The sequence below is a fragment of the Chelonoidis abingdonii genome, chromosome 1 (genome assembly GCF_003597395.2).
Source record: "Chelonoidis abingdonii isolate Lonesome George chromosome 1, CheloAbing_2.0, whole genome shotgun sequence".
NCBI classification, from domain to species: domain Eukaryota; kingdom Metazoa; phylum Chordata; order Testudines; family Testudinidae; genus Chelonoidis; species Chelonoidis abingdonii.
The window spans coordinates 178,446,352-178,469,287 of record NC_133769.1 but is presented as its reverse complement, the minus strand read 5'-3'; the positions used below and the strand labels follow the sequence as shown (position 1 = coordinate 178,469,287).

General features: G+C 45.6%; 2 protein-coding genes across 2 annotated transcripts in view; one reads left to right on the top strand and one right to left on the bottom strand.

The window, feature by feature from the left end:
- Nucleotides 1–202: 202 nt before the first annotated feature.
- On the bottom strand, nucleotides 203–16,290 carry GPA33 (glycoprotein A33). Its single transcript, XM_032804840.2, has 7 exons — nucleotides 15,996–16,290; nucleotides 8,661–8,812; nucleotides 7,891–8,098; nucleotides 7,207–7,365; nucleotides 2,563–2,676; nucleotides 1,878–2,001; nucleotides 203–1,121 (listed from the first exon to the last, which is right to left on the bottom strand). The coding sequence occupies exons 1-7, from the start codon at nucleotides 16,036–16,038 to the stop codon at nucleotides 962–964; spliced, it is 960 nt and encodes a 319-aa protein (XP_032660731.1). The 5' UTR covers nucleotides 16,039–16,290; the 3' UTR covers nucleotides 203–961.
- Nucleotides 16,291–18,718: 2,428 nt separating this feature from the next.
- Nucleotides 18,719–22,936, top strand: part of STYXL2 (serine/threonine/tyrosine interacting like 2) — a 23,715-nt gene continuing 19,497 nt past the window's right edge. The window contains exon 1 of the mRNA XM_075072915.1: nucleotides 18,719–18,860. The gene's annotated coding sequence lies outside the window, so the exon portion shown is untranslated. The remainder of the gene's footprint in view (nucleotides 18,861–22,936) is intronic.

The window sequence follows — 22,936 nt, the reverse complement described above, 5'->3', positions numbered from 1 at the left end:
GATGGTCCACTGTCTGCTCCTTCTGTTTCTGGGGTGAGGGAGTAAGCAGAGGATAGAGGACTCTGGGATGGGACATGAAAATGCACATTTAGAATCCCTTTGGGAGGGAACAGGTCTGTTCTGTGCAAAGGCAAATGGAGTGAGGTGGTGAAGGATTGACTGTTAGACCTCCCAGCTGCCAATTATGGATTAGAGTCCAGCTGCTGCAGACAATGCCTATACAGTACAAAAAAGCTTTGCAAGTACAAAAAGTAAGATCAAATGGTCAGTTCTGCTGGTTTTAGACATCCCATTAGTACCAATGCAATAGCTGTTCCCAGCGGAGTCTCCTGGCAATCATCTACAATCGTCTTCTATATTTTTGTTCTGTATTTTTGATTATATACAAAAGCCCCATTTAGTGAACGCTTAAGAAGAAACCTGACATTTTCTAAACTTGCTTGCTTCTCAAAATCAAATTAAAGTTGAAACGATCCGATACTGCATAATGCCACTGTGCTTGGGCCTGGTGGGCTTATACAGTGCATGCTATTGGTTGAAACCTGTGCCATTTACCAAAGTACCCAAGTTAACTACTCTGCCCTTTCCCACTGACCCCCAATTAATGAATCTGAAATTATCCATGAATCTAATGATACAGAGTAATTTGCATTGATGGATTTACCCCTTGTTCCCCAGATAAACCTGACACGGCCTCTTCTGCAGAAAGGTGGGTTACTGTGGGTGAAGCAGGGGTTCTAGTGCTGAGAAACAAGTTTTGGTTCCGCATTGTGTCTTATTTACTTATTTATTTATAATGGTGCCTACTGTGCTTTAGGCACCTCCCAGGAAAATTTAAAGAAATGGACCCCAGTTGTTGGAAGCTTTCAGTCTACGCCACAGCTGAGATCAGACCAGTTGGGAGTAAACAGTATTACTTAAATCAGTCCTCTCTTCCTTGCCTTTTCTACTCTGGTGGTGACTATGCCTCAGCGTATGAAATCTCTAGCCGTGGTTTGTTGGTGGGTGGCGTCTGTGGCCTTCCTCTTGTCCGATATTCCTCCTCCTCCTCCTCATCCTCTATCTCTTCTTCAGCTGGTCCCCGAATCCTGACGGGCTCCTTCCCACCATCTTCTGTCTCACTAAAATATTAGCCAGGGATAGATAGAGATGTTAGCTGGTTTTAATTAACTTTCATTCTGAATATTTTTTACTGCTGTCCTTTGCATATCCCACCTACTCCACAGGCCACCTGGGACTGTTCTCTGGACTTCAGTTTGAGAACCACTGGCCCACTCTGCTTTTTGGGGCTGGAGTTGCTGTGAACTGCCTTCTCCCATTTCCTACAGCACTTGTGTGGAGAGGCAAAGACTGGAGTATCTGTGAGCTCTCCACAGCACTCTCTACAGGGGCAGTGACCCTTTCCTCACTTTTGGATTGAGGAATATGAGCGGCTAGGGTGACTCAGACCCCCAAGAACAGAAATTGCAGAGGCTGGGGAGAAATGAGGTAACCGATCTGAACTTCAGATACCCATGGGTGGTTCCTGATTGGTTCCTTGGGCTTGTTAGTTCAGTCCTGCACCCTGTATGGTGCTTAAGGGACATCATGCACCAACGATCACAAAGGGGCCCATAAGAGCAGAACTTGTATGGTAAAGGAAAACTGGGAGGCAAACTGCAGTGGCAAAGATGGGACTGCACAATGCCTTCTCTCCTGGGTTAAGTTGTTCACTTTGCAACAGATAAAACCTATGCATCATCAGCTAATTTTCCACATCATTGTCTCTCTCCACCAGCCGTTGTGCATCTATGCTGCAGAGAGAAGATGGAAGCGCATTCTACCTCTCACAGAATCCCTCACATATCCCACCCACTCTTCTGGGGAAAGGCACTCACGTCATCTCGTAGTCATTGTCCTTGCTGCCCCGGCAGCAGCAGCAGTAGGCCAAAATCCCGATGACAATGATTGCAGCAACTATGCCACCAATGACTCCAGCATAGAGGGCAATGTTCATGGATGCTATGGAGGGAAAGACCAAACACAGTCACAGTCAGGTTGACAAAACAAACCTGCATGCATTGAGAATGACTTCAAATCAGGTCAGATTCACACCCATCAGAGACCAAATCCCACCACCCTTCTGGGGGTGCCAAACACGTAAAGATGGATCTGGACATTCGTTTAGTTATAGCAACTGTTCTTGACTCTGAACTGAACCAATGGGTAGCAGGGACAGGTCCACAGGAGTGATTGATTCGACAGAGATGGACCCGTGGGATCTGAATACCCCTCCCCCCATACTCTGATCAAGTTAAGATCTTAACTTTGTGGCTCAGGTCTCTGTTTAATTAGATACAGCCTTAGTATTATTCACTATTACAGACAGGTCTAAATGTGAGCACTGTGGAAGGCAGTGGAATTCGTTTTGGAGATATGAAACAGGGCTGTTCTTGGAGTGGTGGTGGTACGCTCATCTGCACTCCAGTAGCTCTCCCATTCAGTCCCTTGCCTATATTTAGTCTGTGAATACATTTCCCCGCTCTATTGCCCCACCCACCCAAGCCGCCAGTAGCATCTTACGAGGTAGAATGGAGACTGTCATGTTACAGAACTCCTGTCCAACGCTGTTGGTGGCAGTGCAAATGTAAAAGCCGGAGGTGTCTGCAGAGACATTCTTCAGAGTTATCTGTGGTCCTGGTGCAAAATACAAACCCAAAATATAAAAGAATTGTGGAGGATTAGGTCAAGGAAGGGACTGGGGAAAGGAGCCCTTCACATCTAAATCCATCCCAAGTTGGGAATGACCAAAATTGTTACAGTTTTTGGCTGGTTTTGTGACTTGTGTAAGATTAGTTTGGTCTCTATCTGGTTCTTAGTGGGAGACATAAGGAAGGCTAAATAGAAACATGCCTTTGGCTACTGGCAATATATTTAATTTTCAGCTGTTTTCAGCACTGCCATTGTAGGTGGGGCTGTGGGCAAGTGAATGTTCAGCAAAGGTTTGTCTTGCTCTTTTATACATGGCCAGGAGCCTCGTATGCTTTGTCACAAGAGATATCACTGTCAGGAGGAGTATGGCAGCTGAGAGCAACTGCTCGGAGAAATGGCCATTTGAAGAGCTAACACACTAGTCTTGCAACAGTTTTTCAACCCACCACCTTTCAGGATGTCATAATGCCATAATTATTTGCCAGTAAAGGGAGCTAATGGGAAACTATGGTCTGGTAGTGTAAGGCAAAGGCAGATCAGGCTGTATAAACAATCCATGGGGAGAAATTATGTATTTGGCAGGGAGTGCTATGAGGCTTTACATTCTCTACCTTGAGCTAGTGGAGCTCAGTACTATAAATTAGAGCTTATCATTTCCTCTGTATAAACGTAGTTTTATTCAGGTTGTTTCCATTTTCACCCCTAAATGGCAATTCCGTTTTTTTTCTCTGATGGCCCCTGTCAACCATCTGTTGGAAAAGGGCCAGCTCCCTGTTTTTAAAGTGGGCTTGGTAACTATATTTAAGCACATCATCTGGCACCACAGCTCTCTTGCATACATGTTCTTTTCACAGAGCCATTGATTCTAGGGCCAAAAGGCATCATTTACTCTGACCTCCTACGTAACCCAGGCCAGAGAACTTCTCCAACATAATTCCTAGAGCAGATCTTACAGAAAAACATCCAGTCTTGATTTTAAAATGGTCAGTGATAAAGAATCCACTACGACCCTTGGTAAATTATTCCAATGGTTAATTATTCTAAGCATTAAGTTCAGACTGGAAATAAGATATATTTTTGTCTAGCTTCAACTTCCAGCCATTGGATCATGTTACACCTTTCTCTGCAAGAATGAAGAGCCCATCATTAAATATTTTTCCCCATGTAGGTACTTACAGATTGTAATCAAGACACCCCTTAACCTTCCCTTTGTTAAGCTAAATAGACTTAAACCGCTCAATCACTATAAGGAATGATTTCTAATTCTTTAATCATTCTCGTGGTTCTTCTCTGAACCCTCTCCAACTTATCAACATCCTTCTTGAACTGTGTGCGCCAGAACTGGACACAGTATTCCAGCAGTAGTCGCACCAATGGGAAATAGAGGCAAAATAACCTCTCCACTCCTACTTGAGATTTGCTGTTTATGCATTCAAGGATCGCAGTAGCCCTTTTGGCCCTAGCAACATACTAGGAGCTCATGTTTAGCTGATTATCCACCATGAACATTTGAGTCCCTGCTTTCCAGGATAGAGTCCCTCATCCTGAAAGTATGGCTTACATTCTTTGTTCCTAAATGTATACTTTTACAGTTAGCCATATTAAAATTCATACTGTTTGCTTACACTCAGTGTACCGAGCGATCCAGATCACTCTGAGTTAGCAACCTGTCCTCTTCATTATTTACCTCTCCTGTCCAACTTTTGTGTCAGCTGCAATTTTTGTCAGTGATGTTCTCTCCCAGGCCTTTTGTTCTCTCCCAGGCCTTTTTCTCAGCGTCCCTGTCTAGGCTGTCATTTTTTTGGCATCACAATGTTTACAGCTTTCAACAGTATAGTGCAGTTCTGAGTTGTAACCCCCAAAATGAACAGAGTAGACAATAAATGTCCTATGAGTAAGGCCCTTCATTTCCAGTTTTTATCAGTTTTTTTAACCAAAAAATTTATGGGTTTTACAAAAGCCGTTATCTGGTTTTTACTCATTTTTTTTCACCCAATTTTGGAAGTGCCAGAACTCCCTGGACTCAGCTTTCTGCTCTAAAAGGTGAGATCACGGCTTGGTTACCTGTCATTTCTCCTTCCAGAGAAGAACCATGACCCAAGTGCTGGTGTAAGAGCAGATAAAAATCTGTTTTTTTAACTTTTTACAAAGTGTCTTTTTTATTTAAATTGGATTTTGTTTTTGTTTTAAAAGTTTTTTTAAAATAAACCTGTTTAAAAAGAAATCTGAATTTAATACAAAGTATGTTAGGCCCTAAACTTATCATACTCTCTTAAAACATTTAAATAAAAAATAAATGTACTGTATATATGAGCCTCTATCTAAAATTTTGAGTTAAAGGCTACTTTTCTACTTAAAGAAAGAATTGTAGGAAAACATCTTAGCTTTTGAGGTCAAGCTTTATAAATATGGCACAGTAGATCATGCACTTTATTAAGGACTTGTTTTGTTTAATAAAAATACATTTTATATGCAGTTGTGCATTTAAATAAATTCCAGTTACTATCCTAATGCAGCTTGACACAAATCATGAACAAAAAGTTAATTATCTAATAAATTACAGTAGAATATATCATTCACCATTTTCTAACATACTAAAATGTACAATTAATAAGAATCTAACATATTAAACTGTATATTTGCTTAAGTAAATATATAATAGTTATAGTGTTATACCCTCCAAAGTAGCAAAAAAATCTACCTAATCCTGTGTAACGGCTCAACATGATTTAATGGTTAGATCAGCCAATGAGAATGCACCTTTCTTTGGACCATAACAGAAGTACAAATGGAAAAGATGAAAAAACAATAAATTATTTAAACTGAGGCTCTCCAGCTGGTGACTTAAATCATGATTTAAATTGCTTTGATTTTAAATCAGTCCAACCTGGCTTGTCTGCATATTGTTGTCAAACCCATGCCCAGCACATGTACCTCACCAACTTTACAGATAACACAAACAGTTATCAGCATTAAAAGCAAATAAGTTAGTGAACTACTTTACGTGCTAACATGGGTCAAAAACAAAAAAAAACTATCTGGGTTTTAGAATGTAGCGGTTTCTTGAAAGTTTCAGACAAACAAACCCGAACAGAGAGTCAGGTTTACCCCAATATTTACCCAGAAAACTGAACCTAATTTTACTGCACTGATTTTATCTGTTTTTAATCTTTTATAATAAGCACTGATAAATTCTTAGGAAAATTTAAACATCTGTAAATAAATATCCTGCCTTACGAGCCAAGTTGGAAAGATGCAGGGCAGATGAGAAAAACAGGAATGGATGGATACCAAGGAAATTCCACATACCCTGCAGCATTACCCCAACACACATTCCAGCAGCTCACAGATAGGGCTACCCTGACAGTCCCACTCCTTTTATAGCCTCCCACTGTCAGCCCTAAATCCCAGAGGGAGAAATTCCATGTGCACCCTTAATGGACAGCATTTCCCTGAAAATCAGTATCAAATGCAAGGAGACTAGAACAAACTCCTGCCCTGGGGGGAGGAGAATAAGGAAGGCAGAAAAGTTCAGAGAGGTCTGTTTTCTTTAGGAAAATACATTGTAGTAGCTAAGACGAAAGCTACCATGTCTGAGGCCAGGGCACCACCCAGTGGCCAGTCAAGTGAATAAGAGATTCCATGTGGATTTTTTCCTTGGCATTAACTCAAGCAATTTTGGAGAGTAAAATGTGAGTGCCTCTCCTAGGTAGGATCATATTCAGCTCATCTGTGCACCCACACCACAGCACTGGATCTAAAACCATGACTGGCAGGTTGAAACACAGAAGCACTCTCCATTGTGGAGCTGGTCAAGAAACACAGGGCAGTTTCTGGCAATAACGGCAAAGGGCCTGTTACACGCTACTCTCTCTTGCTGGCTGACTGCATGTGAGAGACTGCTGCACCCCTGTCTCCGTTAGAGACATCCCTCCCTGCTCCCACTTCTCAGGAGCTTAACCACTCCTTTTGTTCTGACACTATTTTAAAATAAAATGACTATCGTGCTAGTCACAGTTACTGTCCTGAGAGCCTCCATCTCACCCATTCTCAGCCCTGAGCTGGGCGGTTATATCTCAGAGTGGAAAAGTTCAGACTCCATGGCCAGTTTGTTCCTTGGCCTCGCTCCTGTCAGCATCAATAAGGGGGCTGATTAGTGTTAATAGTGGCAAAGTATAGATGGGTCCACTAAGAGAAATTGCCTTGAGCGGGGGAGACTGTGTGAAATACTTTGCTGGTTACAAATGGTCATTAGGAAGTAATTACTTTGGTTGGCTCTTGGCTGGGCTTGAATCAGTGACCTAGCAGTGAAAGCATTGCTGCCCATTGCTGCTCCAGACAGCCACCCAGGTACTCACAGGTGTTTCTCACCCTAGGAGGATAACCCTTTAAAGTCCTGTTTTATTAAAGGACCTTCTCAGAAGGCCTAAATGCACTGTTAATCCTCAATCCAAAATGTTTCAACTCCCAAACTGCAGCAAGTACCGTATCCTGGTCTCCTTGCCTCTCACGTACCTGATGCTGACACCAGCGGTCGGGGCTGGTTCAGTACGCTGAAGCTTTGCCAAGTATACTCAGGTTTTGGAGACCCCAGTTCAGAGTTGCAGGTCAGGTTGATGGTCTGTCCGTATTCTGATGTCCCTGTGACTTTACACTCTGGCTTGGATGGAGCCACTAGAGGCAAAGAAGAGAGAATGGCCTAAGCAGATGCAATGTGACACAGTTATACAGAGAGGTCTGCTGAGATTTCTTTCTATGAATCCTTGCAATCCGTCTTTTGCAGCTGTGTGTTTTTCTCCCAACCAGGAACTGGTCTCTCTCATACCATTTTCTTGCAAGAATTAGAATGAATTTTGGCCTCTCCCACTGCTTTTTACCCTTTGCCCTTCCCTCCCACATCCACCCAAATTCAGGAGTTAATCATAAGATGTTTGGACATATATGTTACTTCCCCTCCACCATCATCAAAGGATAACCTACCCATGGGGTACAACACATGTGCATAATGGGTATGGCTTATGCTTTCTTCTGAAATATCTGGCATTGGCTCTCTCTCTTATTGCTGTGGAGCATTGGATCAGTGCTAACTGAGATGACAGAGTACTCCCACCAACATCACTTCCTGCTTGTTGCGTAGTGCTGTCTGTCACTGAGCTAGAGCATTGAATCTATACTAGCTCAGGAGGTAGAGTGGCTTACCAAGGACCAAAAGATCTATCTTTGCAGAGGCACTGGGGAGCTCCTCACGCAGTTGGACAGTGCACCTGTAAGTTCCGTTGTCTGCCATGGTCACCCCACGGAGGGTGATGCTGACATCTGTGACCGGAGTGCTAGGGAATTGCAGACGGCCTTCGTAACTCTGGCTAGCGTACACAATGCCATCAAAATACCTTGTGACAACAATTTCCTGTAATAGAGTATGGGACATCAGACAGCAAGCTTATTTTCTGCTATGTGTCCTCAAGCTAACACGACAGACTGGCACATTCTAAGAGAAGCAGGAACTGGAAAAAAGCAGAGGGACTACCCTTCCCTAGTCTCCTGTAGATACTCTCATATCCTGTTCCCTAGAGGCCAAGGAAAATGCCTGGAGACTTTCATCCCCATATCCTGCAGGGGCCTCTTCGCCTCCCCCTACCCCTCAACATACTGGGACAAAGAAGAGTCCCATAGTTCCCTGAAGGCCACTTAAATCCCCCCGAGGCTACAAAGATCCTTTCATGCTCCTTCCCCACAATCCTTCAGCGGTCCAGGAGAAATATAGAGGTCCATTTGCTTGCCTATGGTCACACAATGAGTGTCTGGCAGAGTCAGGATGACAACCAAGCCCTCAACCCCTGGTCTCTTAAGTCCAAAGAGAGCCCAGAAGGCCTCTTCACCCTCCACCACAGATCAAAGAGCGGCCTGAGGCCCCTTGATCTCCACATCTCCATCATCCCCAATACGCTCTCATGCATCTCGTGATTTACCTCCTGAGGCATTTTGCTCCAGGTAACAAAGTCTGCATTGCTAGGGGTAGCAGAGGTCTGGAATTCACATGGGAGGGTGGCGTTAGTCCCTTGTGCTACCTTTACTTCCTTAACGCGTGTGTTCACAGTGAGGGCCTGGGCAGTCACCAGAACTAGAGAGAGAGAGAGAAAAAACAAACAAATACAGTCAATCTCCCTCATCAGAGAAATGCTTCTCTTGGTACTAAGGAGGGACCTGCACTCAACCAGGGCAGATTGGGCCCTACCCCTGGGTATCATATGAGTCTGCAGTGTACCATCTCTGTCTGCTTGAGACTGGGTGGGGAGTGTGTCTTCCTCTCTGTCTGCACAGCACTGAGCACACGGGCAACTCCCAATCAATATAATGAATCGTGCTCCAAAGGCTGGGCCTTATTTCTACACCTTCTCTTCTGAAGAGTTCTTCTGTGGACTAGGTCTTCTCCCAAGCAGGAGTCCTCAGTGGCCTGACCTAAGCCCAAGTCGCCAAAGCTAGTATTACTGCAAAAACACATCCCAAACCCGCACGTGGCTGTGCCATGGGGAAACTATCAGACCAGGAGGAAGTGGCTGGCTGGTATTCTGGAGGGGCTGGTCCAGAGTTGCTCTTGTTTGGCTGCCTTACCTGTGCATTTCTGAACCTTGTCATGTTTGCATTCCTTGTAAACTGAACCTTAGCAGTGAATTCTGGGGGGTCTGTATGTTAGCTTTGGGGACAAAGACCATGTTCTTGTGATATTTCCCCCTCTGAAGTTACTGATAGCAACCTTAACTCCCTTAAACCCAGTTGGTGTCTGGGTTAATTCCCAGACTGGGTTCCCCATCATCAGTTTATCAGACCTCAGGCTCTCATTCCCCGGTGGTTGGTTTAGATAATCCCACAGGATTTCCTTGGAAATCCCAGGGGGTAGATCCCAGGTGTACTGTTTCCCCAGGGATTAGTTAAGTTAGCTGCAGTATGGATATCCCATGGTATAAGCAACCGGATGCGCATTCCTGGGAGTTATCCAGTATAGAGAATCTGTGATTGATGGTAGGTAAGGTGAGTATTTTGAGGCTAGAGAATCTGCTCTGGAGTATCAGAGCAGGAGCTTGATTTGCAATCAGAGCTGTTTCCTCATGTCCATCTTTCCCTTCAGTCCCCCACCAGACTCGATTTTCCCTGTTAGTGCAATGCTTAAATGAGCAGCAGTAATGTTCAGTTGTGCTTATTATAGGGAGGGGAGAGCAGATTTGGGTAAATGAGAACCAGTCCAAGGCCTGACATGGAAACCCCTTTTCCAGGTGCTAAAAAAAAAAAATCCTTATCCCCCCCTCAACCCACCACCACCTCCCCAGTCACTACAATCATGAAACTTCACTCCCTTCCTGAAGCACCAGCAGATCCTTCGTGGGATGTGGGAGGGGCTCAGCATCATCTTGGCTGGGTCACACAGCTACTCCCTTTTACCCTGGGGCTGCTCTGGAGTGACTTCATGCCATGCTTACAGGGGAAGCCTCAGTGCATATCAGATCATTCCTTCCTCTCCTGCAAGAGTCACACGGAGAGATTTCATGTCCCCTGGGGTTCCCAGACTTGTAACATGCACTATGATGCCCTGCATAGGGGAAACCCTGGAATAGTAGTGGGGCTCAGGCATGAGAGGGGGAGTGCAGACCCAACACCTGTCTGAGGAGATGGGTGGGAAAACACTGGCCATCCTCCTGTACTGAAATACTTGCTTCAGACTTTAAGGAGGGTGGTGAGGGGGTGGAGGAGGAGGAGGAGGGTAGCTGAAGGTTGCAGAAGGGAGGGGCCTTTCCTGTGGTTTGGTGAAGCAGCTACATTATAGATTTTTTGTAATCCTTTGTCTGCTGAGCACAAAACCATGCCACTCTGGTCAAAACTGAACTCTCTCCAGAGCACGATGCAGGGGTCTTGGATATGGAGGCCTCGTTCTGTTTTACACTCAGTTCTCCATGATCTTTGTGTCCCCAGGAAGCTGTGTTTTAAAACACCTGCTTTGTTCTGCATAGTTCTGGGCTGTTGGTTTGTTTGTTTTTTTTATGGCACCGCTGAGTCATTAGAGGAGAGAAGAAATAAGATCAAAACCAGAATCTGACTACCTCACCTTAGCATGCGGGAGGGGCAGAGGCACACCCAGTGTAGAGGCAGGCTCCCTTCAGGAACAGAGTGAAAAGGGACAGTGACATAGGCTAGTGAAGGGCTGTGCTGTCACAGAGCATAAAGGGGGATACTGAAGAGCTGTGCCTTCCCTGAGTGCCAGGATGGTCACTTGGTGGTTGAGATGCAGTGCAGGAGAGCCAGCTCTGGGTCCTGTCTCAGACCATGCCTACACTATGGGCTCTGCAATGGCACAGCTGCCATGCTACAGCTGTGCTACTGTAGCACCATAGTGTAGATGCTTCCTACAGTGACAGAAGGGTTTTTGCATCAATGTAGGTAATCCACCTCGCCGAGTGGCGATAAACTAGGTCTTCCATCAATTTAGCTGCATCCTCACTGGGGATTAGGTCAGACTAACTACAGCACTTGGGGGTGTGAATTTTTCACACCTCTCAGTGACATAGATAGGTCGATCTGTATTTTAAGTGCAGATTAGGGCTGAGTCACATCTCTGCTACTTATGTCAGACCTTCAGATTAGTCCCACGAGTGAATTTAATGCATGGGATAGAGAGACGGCAAAGCTAATTTCTCCTTGTGGTGAGCTGTATAGACTCCATCCAGGGGTTGGTGAGTGGAGGGTTAACACGTGCTCCCAAAGGTGAAGAAAGACCACACCTGTCTGCCCTAAGTGCAGGGATGTCACGAGGAAAGTGAGGCCGGGGACCGTTATGATGAGTTAGGTAAAGGCCTGCAGGATACGAGGGACATGCTGTGGATAGACAGGAATAGCTAGTTCTGGGAGACATTTCCTCTCTGAGAGGCAGCAGCAATGGCAAAGTCTGGGAAAGCCCTGTCAAATGGACTCCCCCTTTGACTGTACATAGCTCTCCTCTTTGGTTCAGCTCACACCCTCCTCTCTGTCACTCACTCCTGATAGACCTTCTTCAGAAGAAACCATCCGTCTAGACTCGGACCTTCCCTATGAAATGACCTGTGTGACTGGAGTCCCAGTGTGTCCTTTCTCCCTTAGGGTCACTGCAATGGAGAGTTTGACCCTGGGTCACTTCTGCTTTGCAAGCACCTTCTCCTGCTACCTGGCAGGCACCCCCCTACCCCGCACCTTCTGAACCAGCCTGATATATATTTACATGAATTGTAAGAAGTTGCCAGTTACTTGGCTTTTCCCTTCTCTCTCCTACTGCTGCTCCTGCTCTTCTGACCCCTTCCATCAGCAGAATAAATGGTGAGGAAAGGAAGGCTGATGGCTAGAGCAGAGAATAATCAGGACTTCCAGGCTCTGTTCCCAGCTCTGTCACTGACTTCTTGTGTGAATTTGGGTAAGTCACTTAGCATTTCTATGCCTGTGTCGCCATCTGTAAAATGGGGGTGATGCTCCCTCCCACACAGCAGGATTCATTCATTCATAGCTGTGAAGTGCTCTGAGAGCCTCAGAAGGAAGGTGATCTAGTAGGGCAAAGTATTACTTTATTGCAGCTGCCACCCACATGTTAGCTGCTACGGGACACCTCATACAACAGCACTGTGTACATGACACCAGAGCTGGCTCTGCCCATCCTTTCAACCTTTCACCCCTCGCACATACACACACACAAAGATATTGGCTTGTTTTGTGTGGGTAGGAAGAGTCCCTCCCTCCTCTCCAGCAGCATGAGCAGTATCTTGACTCTCCCAGGAAGCACCTGCAGTGCCCCCAATGGTTTCTGGTAGAACAGGTTATTCTTACTCCACTGTCACTCCTCAGAAACTGGTTCCACCCAGCTAGGGTTCACCAACAGGCCATTCACCCAACCCCCAGAGAGAGAAAGAGAGATGGCCTAACCCCAGGCACTCACAGCTATTCCTCACCCTCCCGCCAATGCCAAAGTTCTCATTTACTTCAGGTTTTTAAAAACACTATCAGTTCAGAGTTGCAAAGGTGCCAAACCAAACCCCACACGTAACAGGAGCAGCTGTATGTCACTGTGAAGGATTGTTCTAATTTGCCTGGCACCCCCATGCAAAGGGCTGATCTCTTTGGTGCTCTCTCACTTATTTCCTATATCTTTAGTCTGATTGTTTGACTGGCTCATAATCCAATTTTTCAATGGAGAGTAAAGACTGCCCACTTCCTATCCTTCTGGTTCTCTGAATCTCTGTTTAATTACACCCAGTCCCGGTTTCTTTCCCCCTCAAGTCACCAGCACTTTCAATAGGGTAGTCCGTTCAGCAATGGGGTGCAGCGCCGGGAGATGCTTTCTGTCACCAAACAGCTTAGCTAGTTAATAACAGGTGGCATGTCCAAAATCAGGTTTTTTGGATGGGTAACAACCTACCTGTTTCAAATCCAACTGAAGGGAGAGGGGTATTAAAATCCAATCAAACTCAGAGGGAAAATAGCTTATAATATTAATAAAGAGACTTTGTCAACAGGCTTTAAACCCTAGATTTAGATTTTGTTCTGACATAGAAATAATGTTTATCTATTTTTTAAATAAATCACTAAAAAGACCTCTCCTCCCCCTTCCCCCTTCAAGATAACTCCCCCACTCCTTGCAATACTGGAAATGCAGCAGAGAAACCAGAAAGGCTCAGTGACTTGTTTACTTCCACTGGCAACATTGAATGAATGGTAAGTGGCATAGAAACAGAACAAAGGGCGAAAAGCTAATGAGATTGTAAAAGTTCTTTCTGTTTTAATCATCTCAGGTGTCATTAGTGATAGGGTTAAGAACATTTTTGCAAAGAAAATCTGAGTAGGAGGGTGATAATGTTCCTTTGTATCCTTACTGAGCACTTGTCTAGCACTCCAGCCACTGTACATTTTTTACAAACAACCCTTGGAAACATTCAGGTAGACCCATCTCTCTCCACTTTACAAACATATAACAAAACAAAACAAAAGAAACTACCAGCCCAGCAGAAACAAAATTCCGTCCTTCCCCTCAACCATCCATGCCCTGTGTGATGATCTCTTTAAAACATCTTGCATCAAATGGAACTAACAAATAGGACAAAATGTGGAGCTACTCTAGCTGCACAAATCCAACCAAAGCTTACATAATTGCAAAGAAAACACTGCTCTTATCACCTTGAAATAGAATGAGCTGGCAGACTCTTCTAAGAAACGCTCCTGTACCTCAGAACTCCATTCAGTGTAACTACTATTTTCATACCTGATCATTTCCTTTCCTACCCTTCACCCCTATCTGTCTGCAGTATCCACCCATTATCTTTACTTAGTTTATCTATTATCTTTATTCAGATTGTAAGCTACGTCCGGCAGGAATTGTCTCTTTGTTATGTGTTTGTAAAGTGGAGAGAAATGGAGGCACAGTGGAGTCTTGACCTCTAAGTGCTACTGCAGTACAAATAAATAATAATAAATAAAATGCTGGAGATGAGCCCATCTTGCAAAATTTGAATCTGAACTCTCCCAAAGTTTGGACCTAGCGTGTTCTTTAGAGACTGTCTATACTACTGTGTATGGGCCTGAGTCCTCTCTTGGTTATGCTGCACCATTCTTGGCTTCAACAATCTCTTCCAAAATCTCTCCCACTCCGCTGTTTTAATAATGGCATTAAAAGACATGGCCTATACTCAGCCTAAATGGCCCTGTTTATTATTAGAGAGACAGGGTGGGTGAAGCAATATCTTTATTGGACCAACTAATCTTGGTGAAAGAGACAAGTTTGTGAGCTTACACAGAGCTCTTCTTTGGGTCTGACCTGAAAAAGACCTGAAGAAGAGTTCTGTGTATGTTCAAAACTCGTCTCTTTCACCAACAGAAGTTGGCACAGTAAAAGATATTACCTCACCCACATTGTCTCTCTAATTTCCTGGGACCAACAAGTCTACAACTACACTCAGGGCCAGTGCAAGGAAGTTTTTCGGCCTAGGCGAAACTTCTACCTTGCACCCCCCCACGCACCCTGCGGCAGCTCCCCGCCCACCCTCTCCACCCTGAGGCACCCCCTCCATGACTGCTCTCCCCCTGCCCTGAGGAGCCCCCATGGCAGCTCCCCCCACCCCGGGGAGCCGTGAGGCACCTCTCCACCCCAGCTCACCTCTGCTCCACCTCCTCCCTGAGCATGCCGCCCCCGCTTTAATTCTCCTCCCAGGCTTGCGGTGCCAAACAGCTAATTGGTGCTGCAAGCCTGGGAGGCAGGAGAAGTGGAGCAGCGACCGCGCGCTCGGGGAGGAATGCTGTAAAAAAAAATTGGAGGCAACGCTTTTTGGCGCCCCCAAATCTTGGCGCCCTAGGCAATTGCCTAATTCTCCTTAATGGTAGCACCAGCCCTGACTACACTGCGAACAACCTGTTCATCATTCCAGCCCTGGCAAAGATTGCAAGGTGTGTCACTAAAAAGAGAGACAAAGTTCCTGCTCCAAACAGCTTTAGGTCTTGAATCACTCATGACACAAGAGTAGAGGGTGAGAACAAATAGCAGGGGAATGGTCTGGGATGGGGTAAAACAGGTTATATCAATAAGATCAGCCAGTGACTCAGTCTGTGCCCACTTCTTGAGGAACACAGTTTTTGTAATTCCATTGTATAGTATTAAATACAAATTCCCGTCCCTCAGGTTTCAGGGAAGAAGTGAGATTTTTCAGAGGGGTTTGAGTAAGGCAGGGGGAGTGGCAGAGAGTGTTCTATGCCTAGGCTGGCATGGAAAAAAGGCACAGTGATATTTGGTGAGGAAACAAAGGCAGGTCAAGGCTAGTGTCACTGGCAGAGTGGGCTGTACAGGGGGAAATGAGAGGGCAGAGGATCAGACAAGTGGGCAGAGGCTCTTGGCTAGGAAAGCAAGGACAAGCAATTTGATTTATAGACGTTGGCAAATCTGTACCTTGGGTCCGAAACAGCTACATACGGTGTAGAGAGTAGAAGATAAGGACTTTCCCCCTTTGAATTCTAGGGACAAAGGACAACAATATCTATGGAAACCATTCTAAATTGGTTTAAAAAATGTTTGCCACCATGATACAAAACTTCATTCCCTTTCTGTCCCTGAAATTGCAGAGACTTCTGGAGTTGCCTGTGAGTCCCGACACTGTAGTATGGAGCACCTGCCATCTGATAAACAGGCTAGAATTTGTACTGAACAAAGGACATTGACACATAGGAACGGCTGGGATATTTGCCCGTGTAACATTCACCTCCCTCCAGTCTCCACCCATCATCCCCTGTAGTACCAAACCAGTACTCACCCACACTCAGCATGAACAGCTGAGATCCCTTCGTAGCTCTCATGGTCTCTCCTTATTCTCCGTACAAAGTATTTCCCTGTAGGATTGCTCAGTAGCTGAATTATTTTAGTTAACGGGCTAACAGAGCAGCCTCACGGTTGTAGCTTGGATTCACTTCCCAAATCCTTTTTCACTTGCTCTTCCGACTCTGCTCATCTTCCCCAGCCCCTTCAGCTAGATTGACAAAGTAGTTCACTACTAGAGATAGAAATCTCTTGCTGTTCTCTACCCGAGGGAAGCTGCTGTACGTTATGAACTCGTCCTACCCTCTCAGGCAAATAAACCACCTTTCCTGGTCTCCGCTGATTGACAGGTACACAAAGGAAATGATGAGTTAATCCACAGGGCCAGGTAAAAGTGCACACAAGAGAGCACTTAGAGTGATCTGTACAGTGACAAATAACCATGGCAGATAAAAACAGATTAATTTAAAAAAAATTAACCCTTTTTATTGTATTACTGTTTAATTTACATTAGATATTTCTTTAAGCCAAATATTTTCATTTAAATTAAATACATTTTTATTTTAAAAAATAAATGATTTAAATTTAAAATTATGGCAGATATGTTCTGGCCTAAATTTACTATAATCTATTAATTTCAATTATGTAAAAAATAATATTCAAGTAGTACATACTTGTTGCTGAAATTTTAAAGAAAGTCAAACCATTGAACCATTGGAAATCACTGGCTAAGCATGTGGAACTAGACTTCGTTGAAGTGCTACGCCAGCTTTTGACAGCAGTGTCCTCTTCTGCAGGTGCAGAGAGAACGTTTGTTTTCTTCATTTCAGTTTATTCAGCTAGTTCAGTTTAGTTATTAGTCCATTCAAAGTTAAGCTACTAATTGGAAGTTGAACAAGCTGGGAAGTTTTTTTACTTTTCTAATTAATTCATAAAATTGAGGTATGAGAGGATGAGACCTACTACCTCCAAAATCTAGAAGGACATTATGACCAGAAACAGAAACAATCAGTTCAGTTCACTAACTACAAATAATATTTCCCTTGCTTAAAAATCAGTTTAGTTTTAAATGCAAAACTGGTTTTGATTAACTTACTTTTTTCTTATATATCCTAGTTTTATTTAACTGGTAACAAGTTTAAAATGCTGTTTTTGTGCATTTTTAATTGAATTCCAATTTCCAGCCAAATGCAGCTTGACACAAATCATAAGCAAAAAATTAATAATCATTCAGTAAATAAGAAACATATTAATCATTTTCTAACATCATAAAAAGGTAAAATTAAGAATCTGAATAAACATATGTTGAGCTCTATAACTGCTTAAATACATGTGTATAAATAGAGTGTCATCCTGGTTAGCCAGAAAGAAATAGCAAATTTAGTGTAAAGGCTATATTTAGTTGCAAATTAACCTACTACCTGGGGAGGTAGAGGTTCCATTGGGCTGGTTTGTGTATTTCTCAGATGCAGCCACCATGGCCGCATGCAGCCCCAAGGAGCTTTTCTTGTGGCCACAGCCTCCTGGGATGTGATCGAGGGCGAATGGGAGGCAGCAAAGCAGTGGCTCCTTCCCCTGGGCTGCTTGCAAGGGTTGGTCCCTACCCCGTCCAGAGCCACAAACACTGTAGGAGCAGGCAACCAGTGTGAGTTCCCCACCTTCACAGGTGCAGTGGGGCTTGGGCTTCAGGCTTCTGGGGTGGTGGGTGGCAGGCTCTGGCCACATGGCAGTGGGCTGTGTCCTCCAGCTGCAGGGTTTTGGGCTCCATGCCTGGCCTCACCCCCCCCCCCCCCCCATCACCTCAACCCCCGCTGCCTCCTCCAGCCCCCCCTTGCCCTTGGTTCCCCTGCCTTCTTACCCACTTCCTTGTCCAGGGCTTAATTTGTCCCCCAGCATGAGGGCTGAGTAAGTCTGCTGTGAAAAGCGATATTAACAAATATACAAATATCATTTTTCACAGGAGCAGACTTACTAACTAGCAATCTAAAAAAAAAAATCAAAACATGCAAAGCACCTTATTTTTGTTTCTATTCTGCTTAGGTCCAGTAAAGAATAGAGACAACCATACATTATTTTTATTATTGAGCCTGCAAAAAACCCCTACATACATAAATTACAATGATCTGGACTTGTATATGTGCATATTTATTTGTTTTTCCTAAAGTTAATTAAATATTTTGGGAAAATTCTCAGAGCGGCCACCAGCAAGAGTCGCTGGCTGCACTCTGAAGCCACCAAAAAATATGTTGTGAGAACCCGTGAAGGGATTGGATATGGAGATTTTCTTGTTAAGCAAGAGAAAAGGGGAAACTGCCATTCACCCCCATGTGAGCCCTACTGGAGAGGGAGCCATTCTGATACCACAGAGTTCCCAGTCAGCATGAAGCAGCTGATCACACGCTGCACTGCAACAAGGCACTAGGGATTGCACCAGCATTTCAGACTGTCCCGGGGAGCAGGGGGGCAGTTATCTGGGGGTTCCCTGCTGGTGGAATTTTGGCTGTTCTCTGGGCCTCATCTGTGAGAGGAAAATCCAAGTCAGAAAATATCAGGAGATTCAGCCCCCAGTATGGGAAGAGTTAAAAATTTGACCAAGGACTGTCTATGAGGCACTGAATTCCTTTCCCATGCAACCCAGCAGCCAGTGTGGAGCAGACCCTATATTTAGAAAGCTGCTAAAGGTTTGGTGCTGACAGTTGTCCTGCCCCTTAGAGAAGAAGTCGCAGAGAGAGAGGAAGGGCGGCTGATCTCTTGCTCTAGCTCTGTCCCCTGCCAAGTTTCCTTTCCCATCCACTGGGCTCCTTCTCTGAGCCTAAGACGGGGAGTGACCATTCTGCTGTCAGGAGAGCTCCAGACACAGACAGTAAGTGCCATTTCCTAACATCTTTGCTTCCCATCTCCCCGACTCCATGAGCGGCTGCAACGTCAGCCCTTGTTTATGGGACATGACTGCACTGATATCTGAGACCAGCTGCCAAGGGATATCTGAGCCCTTGGGGCTGGAATGGGACAGACACTCCCTGAGTGAGAGCCAGAAGTCACTCTGTGACGCTTGTGGAACTGGCTGCTGCTTCTCCAGGTTCCCAACCAAATAATATCACCCCCACCCCCACCACCCCCACGCACACACACACTCCACTGCACATTGACAGAGACTGGCTCATGGCAAAGGCCTCCTGAGGGCGACTCCTGGGGTTTAGAGTTGGTCAGAATCAAGGGTTTGGCCTTGATCCTTTGCAGTGTTTGGTTATGAGGAGGGTAGGCCTCATTTTCCCCACCCTCATTTTCTTCAGTCTCCATGTCCAGCCCCCTATACTTAGCTGGATGAGTCTCCTTCTAGTGCAGTGGCCTTCAAACTTTTTTCCTCACGCCACTCCCACCCCGGAGCCAGGGCCATGACTCTGGGGGTTGGGGTGACACAGAGAGGGATGAGGAGGCTGAGGCTGGGGCCACAGCTTGGGGTGGGAGCAGAGCCTCAGCCAGGGGCCAAGGCCAGCAGCAGGGCACTGGCCACAGGGCCAGCAGCTGGGGCACCAGGTGCGGAGCCCCAGGCACGGGGCTAGCAGCCAGGGCCAGGGCCAGGAGAGGAGCTGGGTGGCGTTCCCTCCCTGCCTCTCTGTGGGGGATGGACCTGGCCCCAGCCATGCCCCCCTCAAATGTTCCTCCACGCCCCCCTAGGGGGCACGCCCCACAGTTCAGGTACCTCGGTTCTAGTGTCTATTAGCAGGGCTGAGCTGTGTGGAAGGAGATAGAGTTTCTGCACGGCCACCCAAGCCCCATCCTCCTTCCTGGCCCCCATGCCTGTTTGCTCCTTCTCTGCACAGTTCCCAGCCCCTGCCAGCCAGGAAGGTGTTCATGCCACTTCTGTAATAATGGTCTGCAAGGCAAAATCATTGTTGTACCACCACACCGCAGGGCATGGGGAATGCCCTGCCTGCAGCCTGCCCAGCCTACGGTTGCCACCTCTGAGGTACAAAAAAGCAGGACATGCAGGATGATCCTGAGCCCATAAAACTGCACAGCTGGCAGTGTGTGCTGAGCACCCTTAGAGATTTCCTGGGACAACTACCTCACAAAATGATTATCCTAGGAAAATTTGGACAGGTGGCAGCCAATGCCTCTCCTGAAGGGGTTTTCCTGAGTGCAGTGCTGTCATAAAAAGATAGCTCAGGCTTTCCAGTTCGGTCTGGACTGGAGGCTGTGGCTGGTTCAGCCATTGGATGGATCCGGTCCACTACCTCTGTCTGGGTCTCTGGTAACACAGACGGGTTCCCTGAGGCGGCTCTCGAAGAATGGGTCTGAAGCTGTGCTGGTGGCTGCGGTAACCCTCCTACTTCTTGGCCCGCCACCTGGTTGCCAAGTCTTCCCCAGTGAGCATGGGGATGGAATAATTGTCATAGACTGCAAAAGTCCACATCCTGACCAGCCTATGTACTGAACAGGCAGTTCGCTGAGGCAAATCCCACATGTTTGCATGAAGGTGAATATGTCACTTTGGCTTGGATTGATGAGTTGGGATCCACGAAGGATTGTGGATAGTGACACTTGTGCCCCATGCTCTCCATGCGTGTAACCTCTTTCCCGCCACTCTCAATGTCCCTTCGCTCAAGGGGATTTGAGAAGGTATCTGGGCCTGGGATCTTCGGTGTGGTGGTGTGGTGTAATGAGCTTGCCCCGGGTGGGGTTCTTTGGGCAGTTGGCTTTTATTATATCCCAGTTCATATCACTATAGGCATCTTCCAGCAGAACGGTCATTGGTTGAGTGATTACGGAGACTGTGAGGTGAAGGATAGGGTGTCTGTGGCTTTCCTTGGGTGAGGTTGGGGTTGTTGTGTCCCTCGTGTAGGTTATGTCGTGTGCCCTGGGGTTTCATTCCCTTATCAGTTAGCTTTCTTGCTTTCTGCCATTCCATCCATTTGGGCTCCAATTCCCCGCCTCTGTGAGATTTTGGGTTTCATCTAGGATGTACCGTGTTATGTCCTTCAGACGCCATCCAAGAATGCTCCAGTTTCAGGAGGAGGTGCAGTTCATCAATGGATTGAACCTTGGTTCCTGATATCCAGCGCTCATGAATGTTCCTCAACTAGTAGGCGTGTTTGGAAATGACCATCTGGTTCCACTTTGGTTCTGAACCGCCGATGGGCATGATCCAGTTATCCCATTCTGTATCTTGTCTTGGTTTGAAACAGTTTATAATCATTCATGTTTCCTTGGCATTTCAGCCGCACCTCTGCTAAGGGTCCACTGAGGTGTGACCTCAGCTCTACCATGTACTGGTCTCAGGGATGGTTTAGCCAATGCAGGCTCTTTCAAAATTTTCTAAGAAGGCCTCAGTGTCATCACCTGCCTTGTATTTGGGAATTCTTCGTGCGTTGAACAACACCTGTCAACGGGTGATTTAGATTGGCTGCGTTCTGATGCTTAGCCTGTTCTAATTCCAAGCCTGCCCGGTGGGCCTCTCTCTGTTTTTCATCTCTCGTTGGAAGGCTGCATCTTTGTCTGCTTCTTTGTTGTTTGAGCTTTCCATCTCTTGTTGTGGGCTGCCTCTTGGGCTGCTTGCTCTCTTTTTGCTAGCAGTCTTTTTCTTTTCTCTCAGCTCCATCTTGTATTTTTTTTTCCAGTCTCGCCTGTGATCGCTTCTTTTATTTGCTTCCTCTGCCTCGTAGTCTCGGCTCGTTCCTGCTTTAGGGCATCTTTGGCAGTCTGGTTCTGGTTTCTTGTGTTGGGGTGCCCTCTGGTGTATTGTCTGAAACTGCGTGGCTCTCTGGTGTCTCCTGCAACAGTTGCCTAGCAACCGTGTCCTTTTTTCTTCTTCTGGCTACTGTTTTACTAGAAAAACCAGTTTATCTTTGCATGTGTGTATTGCTGGGTACTTAATTCCAATTGGGCCTCTGTATTGTTTAACAAAGACCCTAATGCTCCTTGCTTAAATACAAGCCAAGTGAGCAGAAGAGAAACAGAAAAAAATTTTTCTCTCTGGCTCCTTTTAAAACCAAACCCTTTCTCTCTGCTAAAAACCCCTAGCAGGAAAAAGAAAATATAATATTCCTACTGCTTCTGGATTCTTACTTCCCACGTCGCTGCCACCATATCATAAGCCTCTTTCCCAATCTGGACCTTAGCGTCCAAAATCTGGGTGCTTAGCATGAACCTCCAAGCTTAATTACCAGCTTGGATCTTATCTCGCGCTGCACCAACCAGGAATCAGTGCCTGGTACACTTGAGCCCTCAAAAACCTTCCCGGGGGACCCAAGATCAGTGCTTTGAGTCTCCAACAAAGGGAAATAACCACTTCCCTTCCTCCTCCCTCTCCCACCCAGACTTTCTCTCTGGGCTAACCTCTTTACATCACAATACCAAGAAGCATGTTTCCTTATTCCACAAAAGACAACCTCAAATACAAGGAAACAGAGATGATCCTATCTCTTCCCCCTCCACCAACCCCTGGTGCTGCAGAGCTTACCCTCCGTAGATCTAACACACAGAGATTCCCTCCTCTTGTTCCTTAACCTACCCAGAGAGAAAAAACTCAAACAAGTCTTACAAAGAAAATTTATATAAAAAAAAAAGAAAGAAAAAGAAATAAGAATATAAACTCTGCATCAAGATGACAATACAGGGCTATTGCTTATAAGAAAATATGAATAAACAGTCTGATTCAAAAAGATATCCAATTTGAAACATTCCCAAGTTACACACATGTAAATACCCCCAAACAACATAAAAGCCTATATTGTTTTTCTACCTGTACTTACAAGTTGGACACAGAAGATTAGAAGAAGAAAAGAGCTTCTCATAGCTGAGAGACAGACAAAAGACCCCGAGTCCAAACTTCCCTCCCTGACTTTGAAAAATCCGGTTTCTGATTGGTCCTCTTGTCAGGTGTTTGGTTCCCTTTGTTAATCTTTACGGTAAAAGAAACATTACCCTGACTATAAG

Excerpts from the sequence above, each read along its gene's own strand:
- GPA33 (XM_032804840.2), bottom strand. The coding sequence starts at position 16,038 with ATGAGAGCTACGAAGGGATCTCAGCTGTTCATGCTGAGTGTGG. Across the intron at positions 7,366-7,890 it reads GATAGATCTTTTGGTCCTTG|TGGCTCCATCCAAGCCAGAG; the intron begins GTAAGCCACTCT and ends CTTTGCCTCTAG. Across the intron at positions 1,122-1,877 it reads GACAATGACTACGAGATGAC|TGAGACAGAAGATGGTGGGA; the intron begins GTGAGTGCCTTT and ends CTAATATTTTAG.